The following is a 26,914-nucleotide window of genomic DNA, read 5'->3' on the forward strand; positions in this document are numbered from 1 at the left end:
ATTCGTTAAAACCTGAAAGCTTTTCAACTGGGAAAGCTTCGGGCACCTATGTCAGCAGCAGATAATGGTTTATTACTCTCAGGGTCTGTTGAAATTCCTCAACTGGATATGATGTCTGAAAGATATTTGCAGTCACTGACTCTTGACAACTGTATTTCAGATTTCAAATTCGATGTGCGCCTCTATGTTCTGGTTACATCCTACGATCCACTTGTCATCTATCTCTATGAGGAAGGATTGGCCAGGTAGGGGACGATTGTTCTATTTCAGTGTACCTGCACTTAATGATCCAGACATGCTTTGGATCTGTACCCCTGAAACAATAGTAAATAAGGGAAGTGCCAGTTAGGGAATTCTGCTGAGTTTATAGGTATGATACTTCCTCATGCCATTTCCCATCAGTTTTCTTTATATAGATTATTAGATCTTGAGTGAGGAATTTTATTACATATGTAATAAATAAAGCAAGTTTTCAACTCTTAAGGGTTGAATGGCCAAACACATCATCATTGGCATGTTCATTCTCAAGGTTGGATTCTTCTTGAAACTTCTTTGGATTATTGGTGCCTTTGTGCCCCTTCTCCATTCTCTAAGGTGAAGGAAATCCAGACTTTCTCAAATTTGTCTTAAAAAAGAAGAGCAGTCAGAGAACTGTTGATGGCTGTATTGGTGATTGTTTTAATACTTTAAACTACTCTTCTAAATACTAAGTCAGTATTTGTATTTTCTGCAGTATCCAGTAAGTGGGTTTAGACTACTTCAGTGGTTTTACTCTGCAAGATACTAATTTTCATGAAAGATACCAAAAATTCCCCAGGAAGAGTACTTATCTACCAAAAGGACCTGGTTCTCTTCATCACAGAAGTTTAGCTAAATATTTATAGAATCATAGAATATGCTGATTTGGAAGGTACCCATTGGGACCATCAAGCCTGACTCCTGGCCCCTCTCAGGACACCCCAAGAATCGCACCATGTGCCTGAGAGCATTGTACAAATGCTTCTTGAGCTCAGACAGGCTTGGTGCTGTAACTAATAAATTTGAAGCAATCACCCCTCTGAATTTCCAACAGATTAGGATTTTAACTATAGTGATGTTAGAGAAAAGAGCACCTTAGGACTGTCTTCTGCACAGTTTTAAGTAATGCTGTATCTGTCTTATAAGCGCATATGATGTATTCAGAATGAATATCTCTAGGGTTCGTGCCTGCCGTGGTTCTGACTTGGGTAGATACTCAATCCAAATTATCTTTATCCAAAGCAGATAATGAATCCCAAAGAATATATTAATAATGATCCCACAAGAAATATCGCCCTTTAAATAGATGAATACCCTTCAGGTGTGTTGTGATGTGCCTCTGCCTTCAGAGATAATGTGAAGAGATTGTTTCCCTAAAGGGAGGCAGAAGAGAGAAGCTCATATTCATCAGTGGAAAGCTTGACAACTGTATTCACTCTAGAAAGGGAGCCTTAAGCATATGTGGCATGCAAGACTTTTGTCTTGAGAATTGGCAATTAAATTGTTAATTGCTAATATTGCATGTTTTTGGAAAGTGAAGAGGGGAAAAAAGAGTTTTTGCCAGGATGTTCTCAGAATGGGCAGTGCATAGCAGGCCTTCAAAATAGGATTTGCACCATTGTTAATGTCTTAAAGGTGGTTCTGCTGATCTTGTAACAAAGGAGTTTACTTCTGGAAAAATCCATCTGTATAAACACAAATGTTCTACTCTGAGGATAAGTGTGCATTTTTATCTCTGACAGTAGAGTAACATGTTTGCCTTATGGTGGGGAAGGAGGAAGTGTAAATGGGGCTGTGTATGGTTTGGGATGTGGGGTTTTTTGTTTGTTTTTGTTTTAACAATTCCAGTCCAATATTAGAGGTCTGGGGAAGGAAAGGAGGAAGGGAATAAGTATATTCTTCTTGCTGAAATACACTGATCAGACAGTTCTGGTGAATCCCTTAAGACACAATCATCAAATTATTTAGGTGGAAAGGGAAGTGTGGAGTTTTTTAGTCCAACCTCCTTCTTAAGACCTTCAAAGTTTGGGCACATGCTCTGCAGCCTTATACCATAAAGTTTTTAATATCTTCCAAGAATGGAATTTCTGTAGTTTTCCTGACAGCCGGTTTCAACATTTGATCATTCTCACTGTGTCTGTGTTTTTTGTGTCTAACCAGAATTTCCCTTGTTGCAGTTTGACTGTTGCCTCTTGTCCTTCTGCTATGCACCTTTAAGAAAAGTCTGGCTCTGTTTTTATACCCATGCATTAAGGAGTTGAACACAACAGTTAGATCTGTTCTTAGGGGAGGTTTAGGTTGGATATTAGGAAAAGGTTCTTCACCCAGAGGGTGGTTTGGCACTGGAACAGGCTTCCCAGGGAATTGGTCGCAGCACCAAGCCTGCCAGAGTTCAAGAAGCATTTGGACAACACTTTCAGGTACATGGTGTGAGTCTTTGGGCTGTCCTGTGTGGGACCAGGCATTGGGTTTTGATGATCCTTGTGAGCCCCTTCCAACTCAGGATATTCTATGATTCTGTGATAATTTGTGAGCCAGAGTCTGTGCTTCATAACCTGGAGGCTGTCTGGCTGAATTCCTTTGTTCTTTTGACAGTCAGAGTATTCAATTCTAGAGCTCGAAACAGTGTTGTAGTCAACCCTGAGCAATTAACTTAAACTTTCTTTCTGGATATCCATCCAGAAGCATCAGTCTCGACAATTTTGGACTCTCCGTCTTGCTAAGGTCCCATGTGGCAGTAATACTTGCAAATCACTTTTCAGCATTCTGAAATCCTGAACAGTTTTATGTGTGTTGAGATTCCGTTTGTTTAAATGATAATCAAATCTGAAGCACATGGTGTTGACATACAAGGGAAGTGGAACAGGACACCACAGTATTACTAATGGTACTTATCCTTCAAATTGCATCCCATCTTACAGCTCTCTGTGAGAGGTAGATAGTATATGGAGAATAAATGGGGTATTAGGTATCTTAATATGTTCTGTGGTATCAGTCAACTCTACCAGTACAACTGGAAAACTGGTATAGAGGAAATAATGAGATGTTCTCTCTCTTCCAAGGTCCGGACTCTGGAGAGTAGCTCTAGTTCTGTTACTAAGCTTCAACTGCCCACTGAGCAATTTCAGCTGAAGTGTCAGCTACAGTCAGCCTTGTAATTGACTGGTTTCACATGATAGGTATAAGCTTATTGCAACCAGTATCTTTAATTGCTCTTAAGCTTTTCCCATCTTCTGTGACTGTAGAGGTGATGTGTTCGTGCAGCAAGTGCTGTCCAAGCTCTCTTTGGAGGACAACATTCAAGGTGAGCAGAGGTTGACAAAACATCAGATGGGCTGTTCTGTATGGCCTCCAGATGGCACTAGTGATCTTTAGCTTTAGCCATTCGGATTTTCCCCATGCTCTAGATTTGCAGATTCATTTGATGAGAGTTAAGGAACCTGGAGCTACTGGATTATGGCTTCCTATTTAGCCTTTTTGTGTTCCATTTGACTGCAAGTTAAGTGCTGGGAGAGACCCTTTTATTGCTCACATGTAATGCTTTGGTTTAAAGCTGGGACAAAACTTTAGTTGTGCATGGAGAGGGAAATGTTTTAACCTTGGAGTGGAAGCTGTTCTTAATTCTTTGTTTAAGAAAAAAACTTACACTGCTTAAGAGTAGAAGTAATTTTTAGCAGAGAATTGGGAGGTAATATCAGGATCTAGAATCAAAGGTGATGTTGAAGCAATCTAGGGTGAAAATCACCAGCAAAACAAAGGAATCTGGTTTTGCAACCTCTGCTAGTGCTTTTGGTGCACTATGGTGACTTCCATGCTTTGAGTTTGCTTTCTGAAGGCAGGTAGTCTCTGAACTGTAGTAAGGGTGACCTTCTGGGTTGTTCTCTTATTTTTTTTTTTTTCTTTTTTCTTAGTCTGTCCGAAAGGTCATGTTCCCCTCCAGTGTTATGCTTTGCATACTCCAAGAGGAACCTGACTGTTTCAGTGAAGTTGGTGACCTTATCAGAAAATAGTAAGATGTAGTCATCTTTAAAAGGAACAGACTTGGTATAACACACATTCATGATGTTTGACTAGATACTTCTTTAGACCTAGTTTCTTTTGGCACAGCTAGACGTGTCATGAAATGATCTAGAGTGGAATTTGAGGCTTCAGAGCTGAGGAGAAGTAAGGGATTATGGATCCAACATTTGTACCTTGTATTTCATTTTCCATGTGGAAGAGTGAGAAAAATTTCCTCTGAAGGAGATGGGAAGGATATGTACCCAGATGTGTATAACAATTCAACTTCAGCTTTTCTTGTGGCACTGGGTGACTTAAGATCCTCCTGTTGGATTGAAAAACGTGTTGAACGCTTTTCTAGTACATAAAAAAAAGTAGACAGAATGTGCTGCTGTTCAATTGGCAGATATTTAGTAACTTTCCACTGGAAAAGACAAATATAATCTAGATTGGTCGTCTGTGATTCACAGCCTGGAGAATTGTACCTGGGACCTTTGCATCGAAAGTGTAGGTTTGGAAAATGAAATGATCATGGCAAGCTTGATCCAGATTTGCCTGAAGGTATAATTCAGTCATCTGGTCATACGTGCATCTAGGTAGTTTTATTTATTTGAGACTTCCAAAACAGGTGATTTCAATAAATATATTGTATACCTTTTGTATCTTATTTTGAATAAGTGGTACATTGTTAATAAACTGCAGACTTAATTATAAACTTTGACATGCTTTTGAAGGTGACTCACCAAGCCCAGTTACGGGGAGTCCCAAGGCAGCTCTTAGAGCCAGCTGCTGAATTGGTGGGTTATGCTGGTTTTTGGAGGGGCGTTTATGCAAGTAGAGAATAACAAGCCTGACTTGTGCCTGAAGTACAGTTGAAGAGAACATAGGGCCAGGAATAGCTTGTGCTGTTTGTGAGCCTTCCCTGTTTTGTCAACTCTCTCTCCTGTCTAACTTCCCTTTGTTCTGTGTACTTCCTTATGGGACAGAAAGGAGCTTGGTGGACCTGTCTTGCTTGGTACCTGCAGGCATAATGGAGGCTTGACACTCAGTGTGGGGAATTCATAGTGAAATGGCTCCTTGTTTGGAGGGGACTTCTCTATAGTCTACTTTTTTTGCTAAACTACCTTGTTTAGGCAGCCCTGTTTCTGAGCTTGAATAGCTGTAAGGGTCCTAGCCCAGCAGGAACTTCTCATTCAGATTTACACTGAATCTGAAAAATAGATTAAAGGAAAAAAAAACAAACCAAAACTGAGCTGAAAACCAAATGTTCTTGCAAAGGGCCCAAGGAGCAGCAGACTGGGGAGATTTTCCAGAGGAACACGAGAGTTCACTCTGGGGTTAGACAGCAGCTGCAACCAGCTGCCATGCTGCCACCTGAGCTCACACCACTCAGCCTTGTGGCACTCCCTCCTTCAGTAGCCTGGCTTCCTAATTAACACTGGCCTCTTTGGGCTATTTGCTTTTTTGTGCTGGATTCTTGTGGTTTCCAAAGAATTCAGGTGTTCACTCTGAGCCAAGGAATTCACATTGCCTCACAGGCTGCACTTAGGTCAGAGCTGGCCAAGCTGGCTGCAGTAGCCCCATCCCCCTTGTAGTAACCCTTGCCCAACAGGCCTCTGCTCCTTAGGGAGTGTAATTCATTTCTGCATGGACACCTGGGATTGGGCTATAACCTCTTCAGTTGACATTGCCTTGCACAGAAGCTGTGGAGCAGTGTTACTTGCTAGATGTACTTCCTGGACTTTGGGCCAGTGGATAGTGCATCAAGCCAGGATGTTGCTTCCTTAGTTTTTAATTAAGATCTATCTGTCTATCTGTATATGTCTCTTAATAGAAATTTACTGCTTACACAGACACTTGTTACCTGATACATGTTTTTTACCTTGAATTTTCTTCTCTAAAATGAGGTAGTTGGGCCTCAGTCTGCTACTGTTTGAGAATTGCAACTAAGCTTACTATATATATTTTTATATATATGGGCAATATAAGTATTTTAATTTTTTTTTTAAATTATATTTAAGTCATGGCCTTGTTAAATCTGATTCCCATGGTAGATAACTAGGCACTTTTCTGTGGCATAGGATGTGATTCTTGTACAAGAGTTTCATTTTGAACAACGTACTCTTGTTGAGCATGGTCAAAACTGCTCTTCTGGTTGAAAGAGTTGTTTAAAAAAAAAAGTGAAAAAATGGCTCCTTGAGTCATATTTGTGTATCTTGTAGAGATATAATTATAGGACTGACCTAGCATATCCAGTAAAAAGATGTGTGCCTTGTCAACTCCAGCACCCTGTCTTCTTGATGTCATGTTTTAGGAAATTCTGAAGGAAAGGTCGCTAAACACTAACTAGCAAATTATTTTTTTATCTCTTCCATAGACCCTGCCTCATCTTTCGTTCCTCAAATTATTCCTTCTCTCCCACCATTCTCTGAGTCTTTGAATACTGGACTGGTTTACCCAGGCATAACTGGGTGTATATTATATATGTGTATGTATGTATGTATACATATGTATAACTACATGACCCTACTGTTGTGCTTAACAGACAGGGTACTAAAAATCATAAAGGCTGGTCAACTCTTGGTGTCAGTCTGAACTAGAGAATGTTTAACACCGAATCACAGAGTGGCTGAGGTTGGAAGGGATCTGATCCAACCCCTTGCTCAATCAGGGCCACCTAGGTCTGGTTGCTCAGAACCAATGTGCAGATGGCTTTTGAATATCTCCAAGGAGGGAGACACCACAACCTCTCTGGGAAACCTGTACCATGCTTTGTCACCCTCATGGTGTTTCCTTATGCTGTATAGGTTCAAAATCCTGCAATGGCAATGCCTAAGTTGGAAACATGCAAATTTGTTGTGAAAAGATAAACGGGGAAAAAAAAAAGTCTTTTCTTTTCCTGTTCCTGTAGACATCTGGTAAAACTGCTCCTGGATCTTGCTCTTTAACATAGAACTGTTTGAATAATTTTATTCAGTTTTGTTTAGAGAAACTCTGCCACTCTTTGGTGTCACCAAAACTTCTTTTTATGTTTAGTAATTCCCTTACAAGCTTTAGTTTCTGTTCATACTCAGTTGCTAGCTGATGTATCAGATGGATGCTGTGAAAGATACTAATGTTGGAGATTTAGAGATAAGGGGATTGTGATGGTCTTTAGACTTCCTTTTTCCATCCTGTACTGTAAGGGAATTGGGTTCCCTAAACAAAGTGGCAGCTAATAGACTAACAGGGAAACTAAAGTCTAATGTGTGTGTGAGGGACACGAGGGACTGGGAAAGTGACTCCAAGCATAAAATTGTGGAGCATGCTTGTAGAAACACTGCACTGACTCTTTCCAGGGCATTTATGCAGGAACTCTGTATGCAGTCATGGAAAAGTTTATAATTTTTGTAGCACTTGTTTGAGAGAAAAGGGATTAACTATTCTTTCCTTCTTCCCACTCTGAGGTTCTTTTATCTTCTCCTCTTCCTTTCCCAGGCCCTGACTAGATGCCTCAACTAAGCATTACATAGCTACCAAGCTTCATGTGAAACCATGTAACATCTTCAGTAAATATTTAATGATCCAGTTTACATGTTTTCAAAATTACGTGCAAAACTTAGTCTTGTGGTCAGTTAATTTCCTGAACTAATGCTGAAGATAAGGCAAAGAGTGGTGTACAATCCCTCAGGTAATGTCCTGCCTGAAACTGTGACAGTAAAAGGGTAGGTTCTTTGGGTTAAGGCAGTGTGTGGTGTGGATTAGGGCCAAAGTTTTGTGGGGTGGATTTGGGGATTTTCCAGTGTGAGCTTTGAAGTGTTTTGTAGTTTGCTAGGTGAGCAGGGAAAAAGCTTGCATGTCACTTGTGGAGTAGATGGTTTATTGAAGGTGGAGCTTAAGCTTGTTTATTAAGCTTATAATGGACTCTTAGAAGAAGGGGAAGGAGAGCAGTAACCTGTCAGTATCTGAATACCAAAGGTCACACTGAAGCGTGACAGGGAGGCAGGGAGTGGGGATATCTACTGTTAGTCTGGAGATTGAGAGTAGTTCTGGAGTCTGAAGGAATTAATAAGGATTTCTCCCTTGATTTACTTTTTGTGCTACCCTGGCTGCCTGCTGCTATTACTGCCACCCACCCTTCTGATTACTCTGTCTCCCTCTCCAAGAAAAAGTACAACCAGAGGGAAGGCAAATGTGCTATTGTTGAAGGTGAGCTCTGTAGCAGTGTGTAGCTGCTGATATAGAGAATTGGTTGTTGTCTTCATCCAAGCTGGCATATGCCAGTGTGACTTGGCTGTGACCAACTGAGACATGGGGAGGTGTATCAGAACAATGGAAAGTACGAGTGTCACTTCTCTATTCTAAGTTTTGAATTCAGAAATGAAGGGCATCTCTTCTGTCCTGCTGGGGAGCGAAGCTGCAGTGAAAGGGAGAGAGGCTGCCAGGACTATTCACACAATATGATTGCTGCTACTTCTTCCTGGGAGACTGTATTACTGACAGCAGTTTGTGTGGAAACTGAACAGTGCGCAGTCAACCTCAGTTTAACCTTTCCTATTTCCAGCTGTAGTTTTGGGGTAGAAGCTCTCCTACACTATTTCTGCTTAGAGGCTTTCGGAATCTAATCTCTTGTATGTCATGTTAATACGTGTCCTTTAATTTTCTTAACTTATCCATTTCCTCATATTTTAAAAGGACAACATTCATTACAAGGGGAGGATCTTTTGAACAGTAAGACCAGGTAAACAAGTTAATGAAAATGAATATCATGTCATTCAGTTTAGACAGTGAACACAAGCAGTACATAACAACAGGACATGGGAAGGTGCTTCCTGTGTTCTTGCTGCTGTAAGCTGTATTATCTCTGAGTAATACATATCATAGAGATGAACCAGGTTGATATCGTGATAGGAGCCATTGCTCTTGCATCCTCTACCTGTTTCTTCTGCACATTCTTTAAGTACATTGGCAGGTTAAAGAAAGTTCAGTGGTTCAACTTTGAAAACTGGTGATTAGAACTTGCATTATGGAGAAAGCAAATCTGAATTCAGGCCAAAACAGAGTTGATACCCTTCTGATGGTGGATATAGAACAGACATCCATTCCTTTCTTGGCTACCTGCATAACATTTCATGTTGTTAACAGTAAGATTTTCTGGTTTAGGTGAAGTGGGGTCAGAAGAATGCAGTGAAGTGGCAGAAAACCTTCCTGTCTAATAGTGGAAAACTTCTCCTTTTCCGAATTTTTGTTTTCACTTGACAAGTCCTACAGGAAAGTTCTTTGTAGGAATTAAAACCAATATGAATCCAGTTGTTGAACCATTCAGCCCACACACATTATCAACAGTGCCTGTTAAATCTGTTTGGGTCTGTGCATTGCAAGGCCTATGGAGTAGTCCATAACTTGGACAGGAACAGATCACAGTGGGGGGGAAATGACAATTGCTTGAAGCAGAGCAAGAAGAGATGGTATTAGTAAGCAGAAGATAGTGTTTAAAAGAGTTTCACTTGATAAAATAGACTCTTTTGGCTGAAGATGTGCCTCCACGTGTGGACAATCCAGCCTCTGGTTTAAGAGTACTCTTGGATTCCTGTCTAATTGCAGGCTCCCACATAGCAGCATCCACGAGTAATGCTTTGGCTCAAAACAGTCCTATCCTGGCAGACGATGGTCTGGACTCACTTACTTGTGCCTTCATCACTTTGGCTGGATTAAAGCAATATGAGACACCTGGGCATGAAGCCTTTAGTGTTTGTGAAAATAGCTCGTGCAGAAATTGCAGCATATGCTTGTGGTAAATTTTGTTACTGGGAAAACATCAAGCTCGCCCTTGATTTTCTGTGCCTAGTTAGCATATAGTTTCTGAATTGCTTTTAGGATCTTGACCCTTATCTTTTAAGTGACACATATTCTATTCTTAGTAGTGGCCCAGAATAAAATTGGAAAAGAGTAGAGGCCCAGAATGAAATTGGAAAAGAGCATAGCCCTGAAATAGAATCATCTTCTAAAAGATTGCAAGATTTCTCAAGAGTTTATTCTAATCTCAGGTTAACACCTTGAAGATTTTACAAGCATTGGAGTTTTCCTACCTTTCATTCTTACTATAAGGCCTTTTTCTATGACTTTGGTTTCTCCAAAAATAGCATGTAAATTTCTGTTGATGCAAGACATTCTATGGCATGCAAATTCCTTTTCTTTTCTGGAGAGAGCAAGTGTGGTGGATGAGTAGCCTAGTTACTACAGTGGAAGAAAGGTACAGTAAAGTATAATATGAAAAGCTGTAGAGCTATAGAGTACTGACAGTAATTGTAACTGGTATTTCAGAGGTAGTAACAGTCTTCCATCCAAAGCAAGTGCAGAACACAAGTATAAGGAGTGTGGACTATTGCCAGCGTTGTACTTGTGATCTGTTACTATTCTGACATCCAGAGACTATTGATAGAAGCTCTAGAAATAACTTGTATTTTCTATTTGCAGACTTGCACTTAGCATGAGGCTAGTCAGACTAGCTCTGGGTGAATGTATTAAAGCTGGTATTGAATTCTGTTGTATAAAGCTTGGGGGTTTTTCGATAGTAGATTTGAGTCATTAAATGTTTTGTTTTGGGGTTTTTTTTATGCATTGCTGAGGTGGCCCATGATGTCCCTTAAGATTGGTAGCATCCTAATAAAAGAGAAAGTTTTTGTAGTGAGAACTGTGGAACACAGCGAAATACCTTCTGAATAGTCAGTCCCCATGGAAATGTAAATTCTGTGGGCATGGAGCTCAGATCACCTAATAATTAAGGATGGGCTCTGTAGAAGGAAGCTAATACAAGCATTTGCAAGGTACAGAAATAGTGTTCTCTAGAGTATTGTCTGTGTCTACCAGGATTCATATTCTCATATTTCTGAGTATGAACAATTAAAAACATAAGCTGAAAAGCATGGTAAACCTAAATGTCCTCTGCTTTGAAGTACCAAGGGAGCCATGACTTCATGTAATGGCTTGCTATTTGTGCTCATTATCTTCCAGCATCTGGCTGAAAGTATATAATCTGTTGATTATATAGTGAATGCTTTCAGTATACTTTCAATAACTTATTGTTAAGATGGAGATAATGAAATCATAATTAAGAACAAAATACGTGGTAGGACTGTTGTCACTGTTTTCAAAACAGAAGTGCTAAATCCTGGAAACTTTCAGTTAAACTGAGAAGAAATTCAAATACTTTAAGCTGTGGAAATATGTGGAGAGGGGATCCAAACTTCCAAACTCTTTTCTGTTGCCAGATGCTCTGATTTCAAATGTAGTTAAAGTTGAGAAAAATACGGTGCAAAATATTTTTCACTCTTAACTTTGCCACTTAGTTACATCATGGAGGGTCCTCCCCCTTGCTTCCGCATTTGTATTTAAGGATAAGTTTAAACTGATGAGCATCTTCATGGATTTGCTGGTATAGTTCTTGTGGAAAGTTATTTCTCAAAATGGCTACTAAGTAAGGGAAGTAGTGGCTTCGTTTTCATAGAGAAATAAAGTCTTTGGTTTTTTGACAGTTCTTTCTAAAGGAAGGATTATTTTGTTTTTGGGTGTAACTTGTTAGATGTCTTTGTATAGTTCAGATTCTTCTGAACTATGAAAAATAATAGGAGAAGGATGAAGAGAGATGACTATTAATAAAGCAAATTGGAGATGCATTCTTTTCTGGACATTAACTTCATTGCATAACCAGGTGATCCAAATTTCCCTCCCTCTCTCCATCCTCCATTCTTCTTGAACACTCCTTTTTCCTGCACTGAGGCTTCACCCATATCTACTCCCCTTTTACTGCAGCTAATCCTGCCCTCTGTGGTACATACTTTTCCTCTTGCTGGGGCTTCTTTGGATAGCACGTGTTTGACTTTACCCTTTCTTACTCCTCTTTTTCTCTTTTGAGACATTGGCACCTTAAGCTGTTGTGGGACAGGAGGATTGTCAGAGTGAAGGTGTTTTTCCTCTCATTAATTTGTTTTGTTTTTTGGTTGCTAGTGGTCGTTTGGGGTTGTTTTTTTTTTTTTTTTTTAACTGGAACATGCTTGCTGTTAGATCTCTGGGGATTGTCAGTGTCTTATACTGGTCATTATTCCAACCAGATGCCCTGGATTCTGCTCTCAATTTTTTGTTTTATTTATTTTTCTCTAAAGTCTGAGGCCTAAAATATGTATTGAATCAGGATTACATGCAGCATAAGCAAATGATTGCTGTTGGGCTGAATGATCATTGCAGGTCCTTTCCAACTGCATCTATTCTATTACGTATTCACATTCTATTCCATTACATTTAACTTGATAACATGTCCTTGTCTAGATGTAAGATTTTGCAAATGTCACCACAAATAGTATTATCATGTGCTTAATGTTTGATTTTTTTTTTTTCTTTTAAATTGTTTGGTGACCTGATCCTAACTGGAGGCACTGCCCACTTTCTGTTCTGACTCTGTATCCTAACACTGTCCTTTGTTATGTTTGAAAGAGGATGTACCTGCATCTGATTGAAAGTTAATTGACATCTTTCTGTAATATGCTCAAGTGGTTGTTCAGTCAGATCTGTGAAGTGATCTGACTTGCCTGTGGCTACCTAATTTGTGAAGCAGATGAAGTACAGTGTCTGGAGTGTGCACTTTCAGCAGGTGATGAGCTTTCAGCTGCAGTGCATCTGTAGGCTGACAAAGGCTGATCATGCAACTACAGATTTAGAAAGCAACTTTTGCACAAGATGTAATTTTAAACATTTTAAATTGGCGTGGCTATCAAGAGAAACAGTCCTTCCTGAGGACTCTTCATGAGAGAAAACTCTTCCAGACTGCTGTTCTCATTCTCATTTTGACCCTTTCCTTTTCTGACACAGGTATATGATCGGTTCTCCTCTGACTGCAAATGGCAGTGGAGGGGTAGCATGAGCAGTTGGTTGCAGGAAGCTCCTTCTCCTCCCCCAGAAGCTTATATTGTTTCAACATTCATTCAACCTCTTCTTAAAGAGATGTCCTGTTGATAAGATTACTCAATTGTTTCAGTGCAGTTTTGTGCTCTATTCCTGTGCTCTTTTAGAGGCTTGTGGTGTCCACTGTGTTGTGTCACCACAAGCGTTTCTGTACCCATGCAGTGACCTGATCTGGTTTAATACATATTTCAGTAAAAAAGACTGGCTTTAGATGGCTTGCTGTGCAGCACAGATGCTCTTGTACAGGTAAAATGAAAGTGGATAGCTGAGGAAAGAGTTTGGAGTTTGGATAGCTCCAGTGGCCACTGGAAAAATAGGAAAAAAATGCTTATAAAGTTTTAACTTTGTAGACAGATCAGGGAGCATGATCTAACTTTGTCCCTTGGCATCCTTCTCCCTTTTACATTCTATTCTCTCTGCCTGCACCTCAACTCAACTAAAAAAAAAAAAAATCCCCAAAACCTTACAAAACAAAAACCCTGAGCTATTTTTCAGTTGAATCAATTATTTGATTCATTTCAACACAAACATCTGTGATGGTAGGGCACGGCTAAGGGAGTGGTGGTGGGGTACTTGGTTACACTATAAGGTAATACCTTTCAATCAGGAGGTTGCCACTGTTTCTACAGTAAACAGGCTGATTTCACTGTGTAATTGTTGGCTGTAGCAGGGTTCATATGGAGCCCAGATAAACTTGTAGCAGTGTCTTGCTCCTCATTGCGATCTTCCCTGTGCTCATCTAGGTGACATATTTGAGATATGAAGGGCTGCGTAGTCCCTAAGAATGACAGCATCTTGGAGCAGATGCTGCCTTATTGGACCAATTGGTCTGGCATTTAGGTTGTACCTGGTTTCCTGGATGCCTCTTGAGAAAAAGGATTGGCAGTTGTAGGCTGTGTAGTTGTTGTTGTTAGAAATCTGTTTCCACTCTTTCCTAAGATGTCCATATAGAGTACACAAAAACTGACCTATAAGTATGAGGCTTCAGGAAATACTGGCTGCGGTATGCATATGTAGTGTGATTGCTCTGAACGTGTGTGTTTCCCAGGACCAGTGGATCTTAAGTATTCATGGTAGGTCCTATTGTGACACTTACTGTCTAAAACAAAGTGACCTATTTGGCCAGAAAGTCCAGGGACTGCAAATTAAGGAAATAAAAAGAAAATGTCTAGCATGATGTGTAGACTGTTAAACTGTGAAAACTCCTAGGAGAAAAAACTTCTAAGACATTGGAAAACAAACTAAATGCACCTGGATGTGTCCCTTGAGGATGAACTATATTTTTTGTGTGGAGAGGTTTCATTTAATGAAGTCTCATTGTATACATTCTGTCCCTAGCTGTTGCTGTTGAGTGGTCTGTTTAGTGGTCTGTGGTCTGTAGTGACATGCTTGCTGTACCTAGCAAGCATGCCACTTTTTTAAGGAAGACTCTTAATCTTTATCCCTCTTTACAGGTTTGCAACAGTGAGATATGACCAGGCATCCAAGAACATTAAAAACCAGTTCATGCATCTGACCAACTACAGTGTCAACAAGAAGAGTGGAGATTATGTCAGGTACTTGGCTGGAAAATGGAACTTGATCTCTAGAGGTTGGGTCAGTTTACCTAAGTTGGTTTAATGCTGATCCATAGAGGTAGGCCAGTGGTGTTAATCTGCTTCTTTCTTTTATTTTTAGTTGTGATGATCCTGAAGTAGAGGATTATGGAAACAAGTGGAGCATGAGTGCAATGCTGAGGTACTTAAAACAAGAGGGGAGAGACACTGCAGGTCAGTACAGATCTTGTTCTTTTATTCCTTTGTTGGATCTTAATCATCTCACTAGTGTGGATCCTAAAAAGTCAAGGAAGAGCCCCAGTGAGTCCCAATTAGCACCAGAGAAGGGTGGAGGGAAGCATTGTTCCTTATTCTAGCATTAGAGCTGTGCATTTATTCCCTATCCCCAGACATGAGGCCTAACCCCTTCCTTTTTGCAAATAGTATTCTGAGACTTCCTCAGAGTGTGTTTCTTAATGTTTTACCTACATTTCCCGTTTCTTAAGGTCATTCCATTCCTTCTAAAAGCTTCCCTCCCTCTACTGCTCCCATGGCCTGTTCAGTCTGATGAGTGACCAACCTCTGGAGAACTGTGCCAGTTTGAATGACTCTTGGATGTGGTGTCATCTTTCCATGGCTCAGGTTTTTGCTGAGTGTTTTCATTTCAGTCTGTGTTTCATATAAAACAGCTCCCTCTTCCACACCTTTGCCAGGTCTGCTGGGAGTAAATGCATCTGCAGAGCAGAATCCGGGTATATCCTTTAAGGGATAAATTGGCCTGTGATACTAAGGCATCAGTTAAACTACTGATAGCAGCTATGGCCCATATTGCAAATGTTGCCAGGGAACACTTAGATGTTGGGTAAAGGGGTTTGAATCTGGCTTTCAGATGGAAGTAGGCTTTTTCCTCCATCATGTGTGTGCATGGCTGTCCAATCACTTGCATGATATGTATGCAGCAAGCCGTGAGCACATAGTTATTTATATTGATACATTTCCACACCTCACCCCAACCTGAAGTATAAAATGTGCCCTCCTAATTATTAAGTAAACTGCTGAGCAATGCAAACAGGTTTCTTTAACTATACATTAAAAGGCTTCTTGCACCTTTCTCTGATGCATCTGATTCTGGTCACAGGGAGGTAGAATGCTGGCTGGAAAATGCTGGCCTTGTCTGGGCTGGCAAGATTTTTGTACTCTAGAATGTTTATGTGCACTGGGATGTTTCCATGCTGTGTTGGCTTCACTTAGTTGTCTTCTAGTACAGAAATTCACATCTAAATTTGCTTGCATGCTCCTTCTGTAATTGTTCAGGTCCCTGCATGTCATCATCTGAGCATGAGAAATAGCAATTGTAGGCCTAAAGCAAACTCTCTAGTCAAGTGGTTTGTAGTAGATGCTCTTTGAAGTAGGGATTACCTCTGTCTGTGTGGATTTGCTTGTGCTCCCTCTGAGAGGTGGGGAAGGCTGTCCTTTCATCCCTACTAACTTTTGAGAACAGAACTCCAGTATTTGTTCATTCCTTTCTCCTCTCACTTCTCTATTGCTTGTCCTTGAAAACAGAAACTAACTGTGGTGTTCTTTCTATCGCATGACTCATCCCAAACCCAGTGTAGAATCCAGGTCTGCATCTAATATTCATCTTTTCTTGCCTTTTCCTCCCTCTGTCTGCTTAGACTCCTGTTCCAGAGCTCTGTTCACAGGCTCATGCAGGAGCTGCAAATGCTTTCTTATTGCGGGTTATCTATAGGTCAGCAGGACTGGAAGCTGTCACCAGTCATATAATTTTGAAAAGATTTATGAACAGCTGCTTTAGAGGAAGGTGCAACATCACAGAACAGTTATTTCATGAAAGTCCACAAGAAAAATTTTTATGTCTTGGAGACTATGGTTTATTTTCGGTAATTTAAGGGTTTATCTCACTAACCCACTCTGGTTTAATCCTTCCTAATCCTCTGAGTGGGCAGTGATCATACTCCAGCTGACTTATGCTGATGTATTTGCCATATGTTTCTGCTTACCTGCTCTGTACATATACTCACATTTATCATTCTCATTTGTGAGTATTTTTGCACTAGCATACTTTTGCATGTATCTATATACTTATGCTTGAATGGATTTCTAAACATCATTGCTTTGTCATCCATAGGCTCTTATGTGCTTTGATTCACAAAGGTATCTATCCATATGTGTATTCTCATGCCTTTCTAGATATTATGTTTTACTTTGCGATCTACTTTTTCCTTTTTTTTTTCCTCCTCTCCTCCCCTCCTTGCAGCACTGATGGCCAACGTGGAGGACCTGATTATCAAGACTGTAGTTTCTGCTGAACTGTCCATTGCCTCAGCTTGTAAAAGTTTTCTTTCACATCGTAGCAGCTGCTTTGGTAAGGCATTGGGGACGTTTTTGTTGATTGCCTCTTGACTACTGTTTGAAACCTCCAACTTTGTGATGCTAGAGAAATATGCAATTTGTAATGCTAGAAAGCTGGAAACTGTTTTGTTTTGATTTTATTTCTCCTCATTATAGGCCTCTGTGAGGGCAGGGGATGCTGGATCTTAGTTGACCTGTACCAGTGTCAGTCATCAAAATCTCATGATAGAAAATGAAAATGGGATGATGAAAAAGGACTTGAAAGGGAACTGGGGAAGCGCTGGAAAGTCGAAGTTACTGACCCACTAGTGCCCTCGCAAAGGATTGCTGTGGATGATTAAACACACTCTTAGAGCATTTGATATTTTCAGTTGAGCCACCTGAAACAATGTAGTTCTGCATTTTCCTACGTGCATCTGAGGACTAGGGAGAAACGTGAAGCGCGGTGCCTGGAATGATGGTGGTGGTGAATGGTTTGTGTTTGTGTGAGACGGCCACAGAGTGGCGTCAGAGCCCATTCCTGGCAGGCGCTGGAAGCACAACTATGTGCTGGCAAAGGGATTTGAGAGCTCGCTGGCAGCAGCTGCTGGGACGAGGTCCAGAAAGCAGCGGCTGGTACCACAGTGTGCCTTCTCCCACTTTCCAGTGACTGCTTCCCAGCCTTCCCTAAAGAGGCCTCCTTCTGCTCATAGCCATCCTTTGCTCATGTGGATACATGCACAAAGATGGAGTCCCAGTCAATGCTTAAGCCAAAGGCCAAGCTTGGCTTAAGCTATCCAGTGTTTAGGTATCAGGTAAACTAGCTGTGACAGATAAAGTAAATCCATTTATGTGGTCCTTGCACTGCACTTCAGATATTGACACTTCTGTAGCTTTCAACACTCCTCTATAAATGCTGTTATCTTTGGATATTTGGGGGTGATGAGACAGATCCTGATGTCTTTGTTCCAAGCTGAAGGACCTTGTCATGCATGGAGATTTATGAGTTAAATAATAGTTTCAGTGAAATAGCACTTTATTGGTTACTCCTGAACTATCAACAACTGGATTTAAAAAAAAAAGCACAGCAAAGAAACTTCAACTGCCTCTTTTTTGACTTCTCCCTTTTCCTCCCTCAGTTGTGTCTCTCAATTCCTCTGAGCTGTGTATATGGAAACTAATGTTCCTCATGTACTTTCTGCTGGGCCTGGCTCTGAGGTTATCCCACTTCCTGCTGCCTCCCCAGGGCTGCACTAACCACCCTCTTAGCTGCTCCCCCACAAATAAACTGTTTTGTTCCATCTATTTCAGTGTAAACATAAATTAAGAGCTTCCCAGGAAAGAGAGCTTAAGTAGGAGCCATACTGCTTCCCTAGGGAGCCTTAGGCATTTCCAGAGCTCAGTCATTTTTGCCACCTTCCCCCACAGTTAAGTGAGGGTCCTTGTCCCAAGGATTTGAACTGTCGTCATGCTGCACGGCTCATTTGTCACCAGCGTTTCTTGTTCTGACACTCTTTGGTTGTGCCACTTTTAACCCTGTTGTAAAAAGACACTTTTTCTAGCTGGAGATGTTCAGAATGGCTCAGTGCATAGCTGTTAATGCGAAGGAGAAAACTGGGAATGAAGATTTCAAGGCCAGCATGCAGAGTCTCACAACTCTTTTAGTTTTTTCATTGTGGGTGTGCACAATGAACTCCATGTGTGCCCTGAGAAGGGCCAATCATTTGAAAAGTATCTCAGACTTCAGAAACCTTTATCTGAGATTCAAATGCAGAGGTGGACCTTGTTTGGAAAACTTCTAAAAAATATAACTGTGTATTCTACTCTAGTTTTTGTAAAGCTGTTCTAGGGAATAGGATTCCTGTACAATTGCCACCTTCTTGCTAAAAATTAAATTATAACTATTATTTGTCTAGATGAGGTTGACCACTTCAACAAGTTAGTGGTTTTTCAGTCCTTTTCCAAGTAGATGTTTTTATGTGTAATGTACTTGTTTTCTAGATTTAAAGGAAAAGAATTCATTCATGCCTTCTTCATTTTCTAAAATAAGACCAGGGAGATAGTCCGATTTCAGCTACCAGTGCTTGCCTAGAAAGTGAGAGTGGTGGGTTGGGATGATTCTTTTTTAATGTCAAAGTGGAGTGCTGCTGACAGTTTGAAAGACTGTAGTGAGTCCCATTTTGGCTATGTAACGTGAGCTGTTTACTGCGTTCCAGTAACAATCAGTTTTCAGAAGACTTGGGATGCTCAGTTTTGGTCTTCTGAAGTGCATCACAGGAAGCAGTGCAAGTACTACATGATTTTGTTGCCCTGTTCATGCACTGTTATTAACAAAGTGATCTCAAACCTCTATTTTGTTCTTTGTAATTAGCTAATAATACCTCATGTAAAATTAAGCTCCTAGTAAAGCCTGTCTTAATGAGTAAGTAGCTCCAGAGGAGGGTATCCTGCAGGTCTCCAAACCACTGCATTGTCCTGAAGTTGGTAACCAGTTGAGTTGTTGGTTGCCTCTGGAGCCTTCTTTAAGAGAAAGCTAGATTTTGCACTGACATTGAGGGATGTGGTGTCTCAGTGTGAGAACAGGAGGTACAGTAGCAATGCGTATGCCCAAGCCAATTAAAGACTACATTGTTCTCCCTCCTGAAGTAAGCACTTCTGGGTAGGCTAGAAAAGGCAGTGAGACCTGCTTTCAGACAGTCTGAAAAATCTCCCTGTAGGATGGTTTAGCAGGGCATGAAATGAAGGCAAGTTGGGTGCAGCACATATTTTTGCCAGCATCCAGCGTAGCACTGGATTTTCTGCACTCACTGAAATATGAGCCTGAAGAAGCAATAGATTGAAGTCCCCTGATTCATTCACAGTTCTAGTCAAGCCAGCTGTGATGCTGTTGAGCTCTTCTGCAATCAGGAAGGCAGGGTAGGGTAATGGGCATATTGATCCCACCAGAGCAATGAGTTTCTAATTTAACTGCTTCTGTGTCCTAAGGCCAAATTGGTCAGGCTTATGCTTGTAATCACACCTACATTAAGATGGTATAGAACAAACAATAAACTATTGTACTACTTTAGTGGTGCTGACTTGGAGCTAAATGCTTAAAGTCTTCATTTGTATCTAATCACCAGTTTCTCAAGCACCTATGGTTGCTATTCTTCATGAACATTTTATTTTCTTGATAGTAGCAGTTGACCTATTTGGGGGAAGTCTTTTGTAGGATTGAACAATGCTGACCTGTTCCGTAATGACTTTTGCAGGGCACTAAAAATTTGATATTCTTAAGGAATTTCTTGCTTGACATGAGGTAAATCTCTGTTTAGTGACTTGGGTCAGCCGTACATATACTATGCATATTCCCTATGTTTTTCTGGTTTCTTAGATGACATATCACAGGAAAGCTGAATAGGGATTCCCTTCCCTTACCTTTTTTTGCAAAGCTTAATTCTTTATATTTTTATAGCCTTACCATCAGTCTTTGCTTTAAAGCTGGTATGTAAAGATGCCATTTGGAATCTGAAAAAGGTTGTCCTTAGAGTCCTCTGGCTACGATCAGATTCAGGAGGCCTGTACCTTTCAAGACAGGTATTGTGATTATCTAATGAGCAAAGTAGGTTTTGTCGTGTAACTATATCTTCAAATTTAACAAAACTGTCAGCTGAGCCTGGAGAGGTAAAATGACTTCAAAGGATAGGTCTTTTAGTCATAGATACTATAGGAATAGGGGGTCTATCCCTGCACTGATCTTTCTACTTATCACTTCCTGGCTCTAAATGGTACCGAACTGATTGTTGATGATTTAGCACCCAGAGCTCAGCTGAAAGGTTCAAGATCCCTGTTGCTGCAGAAGCTTTCTGGTTTCTTTAAGAAGCTGTCCTCAGCTTGGTAGCACCAGTTTTCTCTCTCAGGATGCTGGGGCAGACCTAGAAAGAGTTAAATCTTCCAAGAACAGTCATAAAGAAATGACTAGCATTGCCAATTTATCATCAGTGGACTGATGTGTTACCAAAGTCTGAATCAGTCCTGGCTTCTCATTCCATCTTCTACTGCCACTGGTTCTTGTAGTGACATTAAGGTCTTTGGCAGATAGACAAGAACACGAAAGTAAGGAACACCAGATTATTCTTGTCTCCTGGTTTTCTTGCAGCTAAGCTTCTTGGAGTTTGGGAGCTTAAAATCAGAAGAACTTGGGCTAATAAGGTCAGGAAACATGCTCTCTTTCTCCTTCACCTCATGTACCCATCTGTCTATGGAATCAGCTCACTTTTATTGTGATCTACCCGCTACTACATTTTGTTAGTTTAGGCACCTAAATTTGTGGAGGACCAAGCAGCTGCACATCTACTCTTATATTCCTCTGTGTCATAAGGACATCATAAGATGTCCAGAAATGGTTTCTGGGATATTAACTTCTTTGCTCATTGTGATATCACATACTGGGTTGAAAATGTTTCTCTTTCATGGGTGATAATTTATTTACCCAGTAAGATTAGGATTATAAAGGCAGCCCAATTTGCACCAAGACTCCTGTTCTTTGATGTTAGCCTTGAAGGTGACCTTATTAGCTTTTCTGATTTCAGGGTTGAAGGATGATTCTGAGTCTGATTTTGGTATAGGTGATGAGCTCAGCTCAGCTGTAATCTTCTCTTCACCAAGGAAAGTAGTGGTTTATGTAGAAGGAGAACAAACAAGATGATGAAAGGTCTTGTTATTGTTTACTTTGGCTGAACACCCCGTGTCCACCGAGACTCTGCTCAACCCTCCCAGAGGGAGAAGAAGGAGGGAAGGGGGAAAGGAAAAAAAACTTGCAAAACCGAGGCTGCTGAGAAAGGTGGTTTTATATTTACACAGAGAAGAAAAAGAAGAACTATAAGCACTATACACACAGGGAAAACTAACAATAAAGACTGCTTCCCCAGGAAGGGTGTTTTCCTCCTCCGAAAACAACCGTCTATCCTGCGCAACTGTCCCGGAAGAGAAGAAGGAAGTTGTTTCCTTCTTGTCTCTTTATATCTGAGCTGACGTAACATGGTATGGAATAGCTTATTGGTAAGATATACATCAGGTGACCTATGCTAGTTCCATTTCCCTCCCAGAGAGCGTTGCAAACCCACTACAGGTCTTGAGGACAAGACTGACAAGGAGTGGCTGAGGTCATTTGGCTTGTTGATCTTGGGAAAGTCTGAGGGGTGACCTCATTGCAGTCTACAGCTTTCTTAAGGAGGGCAGTGAAGGGGGAGGTGTTGATCTGCCCTCTGGTGACCAGTGATAGGACATAAGAAAATGAAATGAAGCTGTGTCAGGGGAAGTTCACAGGCTCTTCACTGAAGAGGGTGGTCAGTCACTGGAACAGGCTCCTCAGGGAAGTGATCACAGCACAAACCCTGTCAAAGTTCAAGGAGTGTCTGGATGATGCTCCTAGTCATATGGTTTAGACTAAGGTAATCCTACAAGGAGCAGGGAGTTGGACTCAGTGATCCTTCTAGGTTCCTTCCAACTCGAGTTATTCTGTGTCTCTATGTATGTGCTATGAAGTTAATCCACTTCTGAAGACTTTTATTTGGAATGTGACTAAGTGTCCTTCAGGCTTCAGTAGAAGGAAAGAAAGTTGAAGTCATCTTACGAGTGATGGGCTTTCTCTGGTTACCTATAGTGCAGAAAAGTAAGGCAATCACACATTTGGCCAAACTAGTATGACGAACTCTGGCAGATGCAGGCCGCATCTCATGGTGCAGACAAGAACACCAACATGTGGAATAATTTTGTTCCCTCTTGCTGGGTCCTTTCCTATAATAACACTGAGAGATAAAACCTTTATCTGTTAAAATAAAGCTCTGTAAAAAAGGAAATTAAGCTGTATTAGTTAGAGAGCAAGACAAATTCCTGTGCAAGACTACAGCACTAGTACTTCCCCAAAGCCTTTGGTGTACAGAGTAGAGTCTTCTATTTTATTACTTGATATGATAGTGTGGCCTTTTGCTTATCAAAGCATAAATTATTATACTGGTCTTTTGTAGAGTAACAGGAATGATTTGGGACCTGACTGTGATAGCCCCCAACATGCACATTTGTTCACGTCCCTGTAACTGAATTGAAAGAGGTACTGTACTATCACTAGGTAAAGGGATGAAGTTCATTTACAAAATACTGTGTAGTCTCTGAAGCATTAAGTTTGGCAGCATGTTCAGCAAAGCACTATGACCATCACTATACTCTTGGAAGTCTTTCTCCCTGACACTGACTGGTTGCTGCTTTGGATGAAATTGTAGCACAGTTAACTTTTTTAACAACTTCTTTTTTTTCTAACACCTTTATTCATGTTGTCTGTAAGCACAGTTTGCAGGATACCTTTATATAAGGACAGAAAAAGTAGGAAGGAACAAGGGAAGACTTGAATTTCAGTGGCAAAGGTGTAATTCCTTGCATTAGTAATGTCTGTAAATATGCTTCTGCATAAAATCAGATGATCAGATTTTTATTATAAAACCAGAGTAGTTGCATGCTCCGCAAATTTTTTTTCACTCTGTTTGTGTCCTTTCATAACTTTAGATTGTCTCCATTCAGTTGCCAAATATGTACTTTGCAGTAAAGCTGCTTTTTTCCCTAGGGAAGAAGCTGCAAACAAAGACCAGAATTACGGTGACCCCCTAGGAATTGAGTTTATTCATTCTATGCAAAATCGTGAAAAATTTGTTTGCGCTACCATGCTATCACTTGTGACTTACTTTCTAGACTTACAGAGAATAACAAATTCTTTGGGGATATTTTGTGAAAGGGAGTACCAGTGTAGTCTTTGGACAGGATTATAAGCTAAACTTGGAATACATGGAAGTTTATCAGAACCAAAAAGCTCGAGACTGTATCTCTAGCCTTCCTCTTAGTCTTAAATTATGTCATTTGCAAAAAAATCTCTGGCTGAACTGTTGCTGTTAGACTTTAGTCTGAAGATAGGCCTTCTTTTGGGAGGATGGGAAGCTCAGTCAGCAATGCCTTCTCTATGGCGATTAGAGGGGAGAGACTGGCTGTTCTTGCTGTGTCTTGGCAACAGCTGGTACCTCCCGATATAATTCCAGTCTCTTTAGCAAACTGCAGCGGTGAAACACATTTTGTGGATTGTAGTAGCGAGAGGAGGGGAGCAAGGGAAGGCACAATGGAAACTTCGTATCTTAGTTTCTTTTGTTCTTCTCTTACGAACAACAGTGGCACTTGGTGGGTAGGTGGGATGTCAGGAACGTACTGTTGCCACAGAATGAAGCGTGTTTTTCAGTCATTCTGTTTTCTTTACTCTCTCTGCAGAGGGAAATGGCAGTCCTGCTTAAGTTGGTAATTGCAGAGGATATACTTTCGATCTTGCTATGCTTCTTGTTCTGCCTATGTATTTATTTTTAGAAATGACAGAGGAGTTTCACAGTGGAAAGGATACTACTACTTACTTCTGTGTTTAATCTAGGTAGTGTCTTTTCTAAATGTGGAAGAGGGCCAAGGACATATTTCTAGGTAAACTTCTGACTGTTGAGCACATCTTTGTGCTAAGTCCTATGTGGAACCTGTGAGGCTTGATTCTGTTGCCAGAAAACGGATACTGCATAGCTCCTGATGCCATGAGGTATCAGAGAGATCTGTCTAGAGGTTGTAGATTTGACCTAGAATACATAAAACTTGGGGCATTATGAAGTGTCAGTGGAGTCTTCTTAGGAGACCGTGAGGCATTGCAGATGACATTAGATGTCTGATGTATTGAGTCAACAGGGATACCCGGAAGAGCTTACTGTCCTAATAAACAAGGCAGACACAAGGGAAAGGAATGTAAAGCTCCAGCAGCGTGGTTAGGGCTAGCTGAGGTCAAGAGGTTTCCCATGTGTATTTGTAAAAGTGGACAGAGTGAGTAACTGGGTGGGAAAGATGGAAGTTTAAAGAGCAAGTGATTGCAAGAGAATTGTGTGGGAGAGGAGGACCAGGTCAGAGGAGCCAAAATGTAGCAAAGGTCCTTTGAGGGGCAAAGGGAGGGAATGGCCAGCAGCAAAAGAAGCAACAGTTAGTCAAAACAAAATGCGCTGCTTCCTGACTGAGGCTGGGAGGTTGTGGATCAGCAGCTGCTACAGGCCCACTCATTGGCTTCTCTGACTTGACTATGAGCTGCCTCTCCACTGGAGTTTTCTATGCCATTAAAAGTCATGGGTCTTCATCAAATCTGAGATTATATTTTGAAATAATGTATTAAAGTCATCAGAAGCCTCCCCTGGTCAAAGTGCTTTGCTAATGTTTACACTTACAGTCCCCACCTCCTCCTTTCCTCTCTACTGCAGCCTTTCCTGTCTGGGGAGCAAGAGAGCCAAATGTAGATTCAGCCTCATTTCTTTGGAGTGAACCAGCTCTTTAACTCTCTGCTGTTTTGCTTCCCACTCAGTGTCTGGCTAGAGAGTCTAGAAAAGTGAGCACGCAATGCTCACTCTGCTGCCATTTCTCCCCCTTCCAAGTCCCCCCCACAGCTCATTAACTTCCTGTTATAAGATACATGAGCTTTTGCACAGCTGTCTGCATATGAAGATCTTGTCAAGCAGTCCAACTCTCCAGAGCCAGAATCAATGTCAGGCAGGCAACCAAAGGCCAAGGCCAGAATTCAAGGAAAGCATTATGGCAAAGAAACTTCCTGCTTTTACTCCAATCACTAGGGAACTGGTTAATTCCATGGAAATCCTCCTATTCTGCCAGTACCCTTTTCTGTGGTGTTTTGAAAAAAAAAAAAACTGTCTAAGTTGCCCTGGTGATCATTAACTGTATTTCTTAATGCTGGAAAAGGGAATTGCATAAATGGCAACTTGTGATTTATAGTCATTTTTATGTAGCATCCTTCTTGTGACTCTTTCCAAACTAGAGAGAAAGTGTGTGTAGAGTGAAATAGTAAAATCAGTCTTGGAATGGGAAGCTGGTTTCAGTCTGACCTGTGTAGAGCAGAACACATCTAGCAGATATAATATGTTGTAGAATGTTTTAGAAACTAAAGAAAAAATATTTCTATCATGGTTTGCTGCAAAGTGGCAAGCTGTCAATAAGCTAACGGGTTGTCCATGGGAGGTTGTCCATGTAGATGGAGCTACCTAGAAGTCTGTAATCCCATGAGAATATTGCAGAAAATATACAGGAATAATTGAAAAGAAGCTGATGCTTGAAAGAAGCAAATTTTCTCTAGCTGACTGGAACAATGTATATAGGGATTAAAAAGTGAAGAGGAGAATGGAGTTCTGTTGTTTCCAGGATCCAGTGGAAGAAGTAGATTGAGCCTGCTGTGTGTGTCAATTCTATGTGAAAACAAGTAGTAGAGTTTTGCATTAACTACAGTTTGTGGGCAGCAAATAGTTTATTTTCCTATATAATACTTCCCTAAGACTCCTTTTTTGTTCCCTTCTCTCCCCCACAGACAAAATATATTTAATCTTGATTCTGAGGAAGTGAAAATTCCCCCTTGTGGAATGTTATTTGTTCAGCTCTAGAGAGTTCACTGGATTTAACATAAATGACTTAGATAGGAATGACTTGATAGAGACTAGTGTTGGACCTTACCTGAATGCTTAAAGACGTAGTAAGATGAACTTAAGAGTGTCTGCTGTGTTTTCAGAGCTGTATGGTTTTGATGTCCTTATTGATGACACACTCAAACCCTGGCTGTTGGAAGTGAACCTGTCCCCATCATTGGCCTGGTAAGTGATTTCCAGTTTCATATGAGGACTGTTGCTGGAGATGATTGTCCTTGAAACTTGTGATCCTAGGAGGGCATGATTTCATGATACCTGCAGGTTATTTGTTCCACTGCTGATTGGCAGAGAGGATAATCCTTTGCTTTTTCCTTTGCATAAAAAAACGTGTTGCAGCAATAGGTTTTGAAAGAGCCCAGTTGGGATTCCATTTTCTTTTTAATTATTTCCTTTTCACAGTCCATCATCATTGTTAACACTTCATAATCTCCCATGGTAGGTGAATTTTGAAACTTTGCAGACTGTTGTGTGGGATTTCAATCTGCTTGGCTGATAGAAGCTTTAAGGTTGTGGAGTCCAAGCAGAGTTCAGTCATTATGTTGAGTATGT

The 26,914-nt window shown here is 40.8% G+C and overlaps 1 protein-coding gene across 13 annotated transcripts in view; it reads left to right on the top strand.

Annotated features, from left to right (window-relative positions):
- Positions 1–26,914, top strand: part of TTLL5 (tubulin tyrosine ligase like 5) — a 138,933-nt gene that overhangs the window by 10,822 nt on the left and 101,197 nt on the right. For 12 of the 13 annotated variants that reach the window (XR_004357492.1, XR_004357493.1, XR_004357494.1 and 9 more), the window contains 5 exons: positions 161–245; positions 14,409–14,510; positions 14,632–14,723; positions 16,768–16,875; positions 26,449–26,530. Coding sequence is in view for 10 of the 13 variants with exons in the window: in XM_032690063.1 (XP_032545954.1) it covers positions 161–245; positions 14,409–14,510; positions 14,632–14,723; positions 16,768–16,875; positions 26,449–26,530 (469 nt within the window). In the remaining 3 variants the exon portion in view is untranslated. The remainder of the gene's footprint in view (positions 1–160; positions 246–14,408; positions 14,511–14,631; positions 14,724–16,767; positions 16,876–26,448; positions 26,531–26,914) is intronic. The other variant, XM_032690067.1, reaches the window with a different exon arrangement.

This window comes from Chiroxiphia lanceolata, chromosome 6, assembly GCF_009829145.1.
Source record: "Chiroxiphia lanceolata isolate bChiLan1 chromosome 6, bChiLan1.pri, whole genome shotgun sequence".
Lineage (NCBI taxonomy): Eukaryota > Metazoa > Chordata > Aves > Passeriformes > Pipridae > Chiroxiphia > Chiroxiphia lanceolata.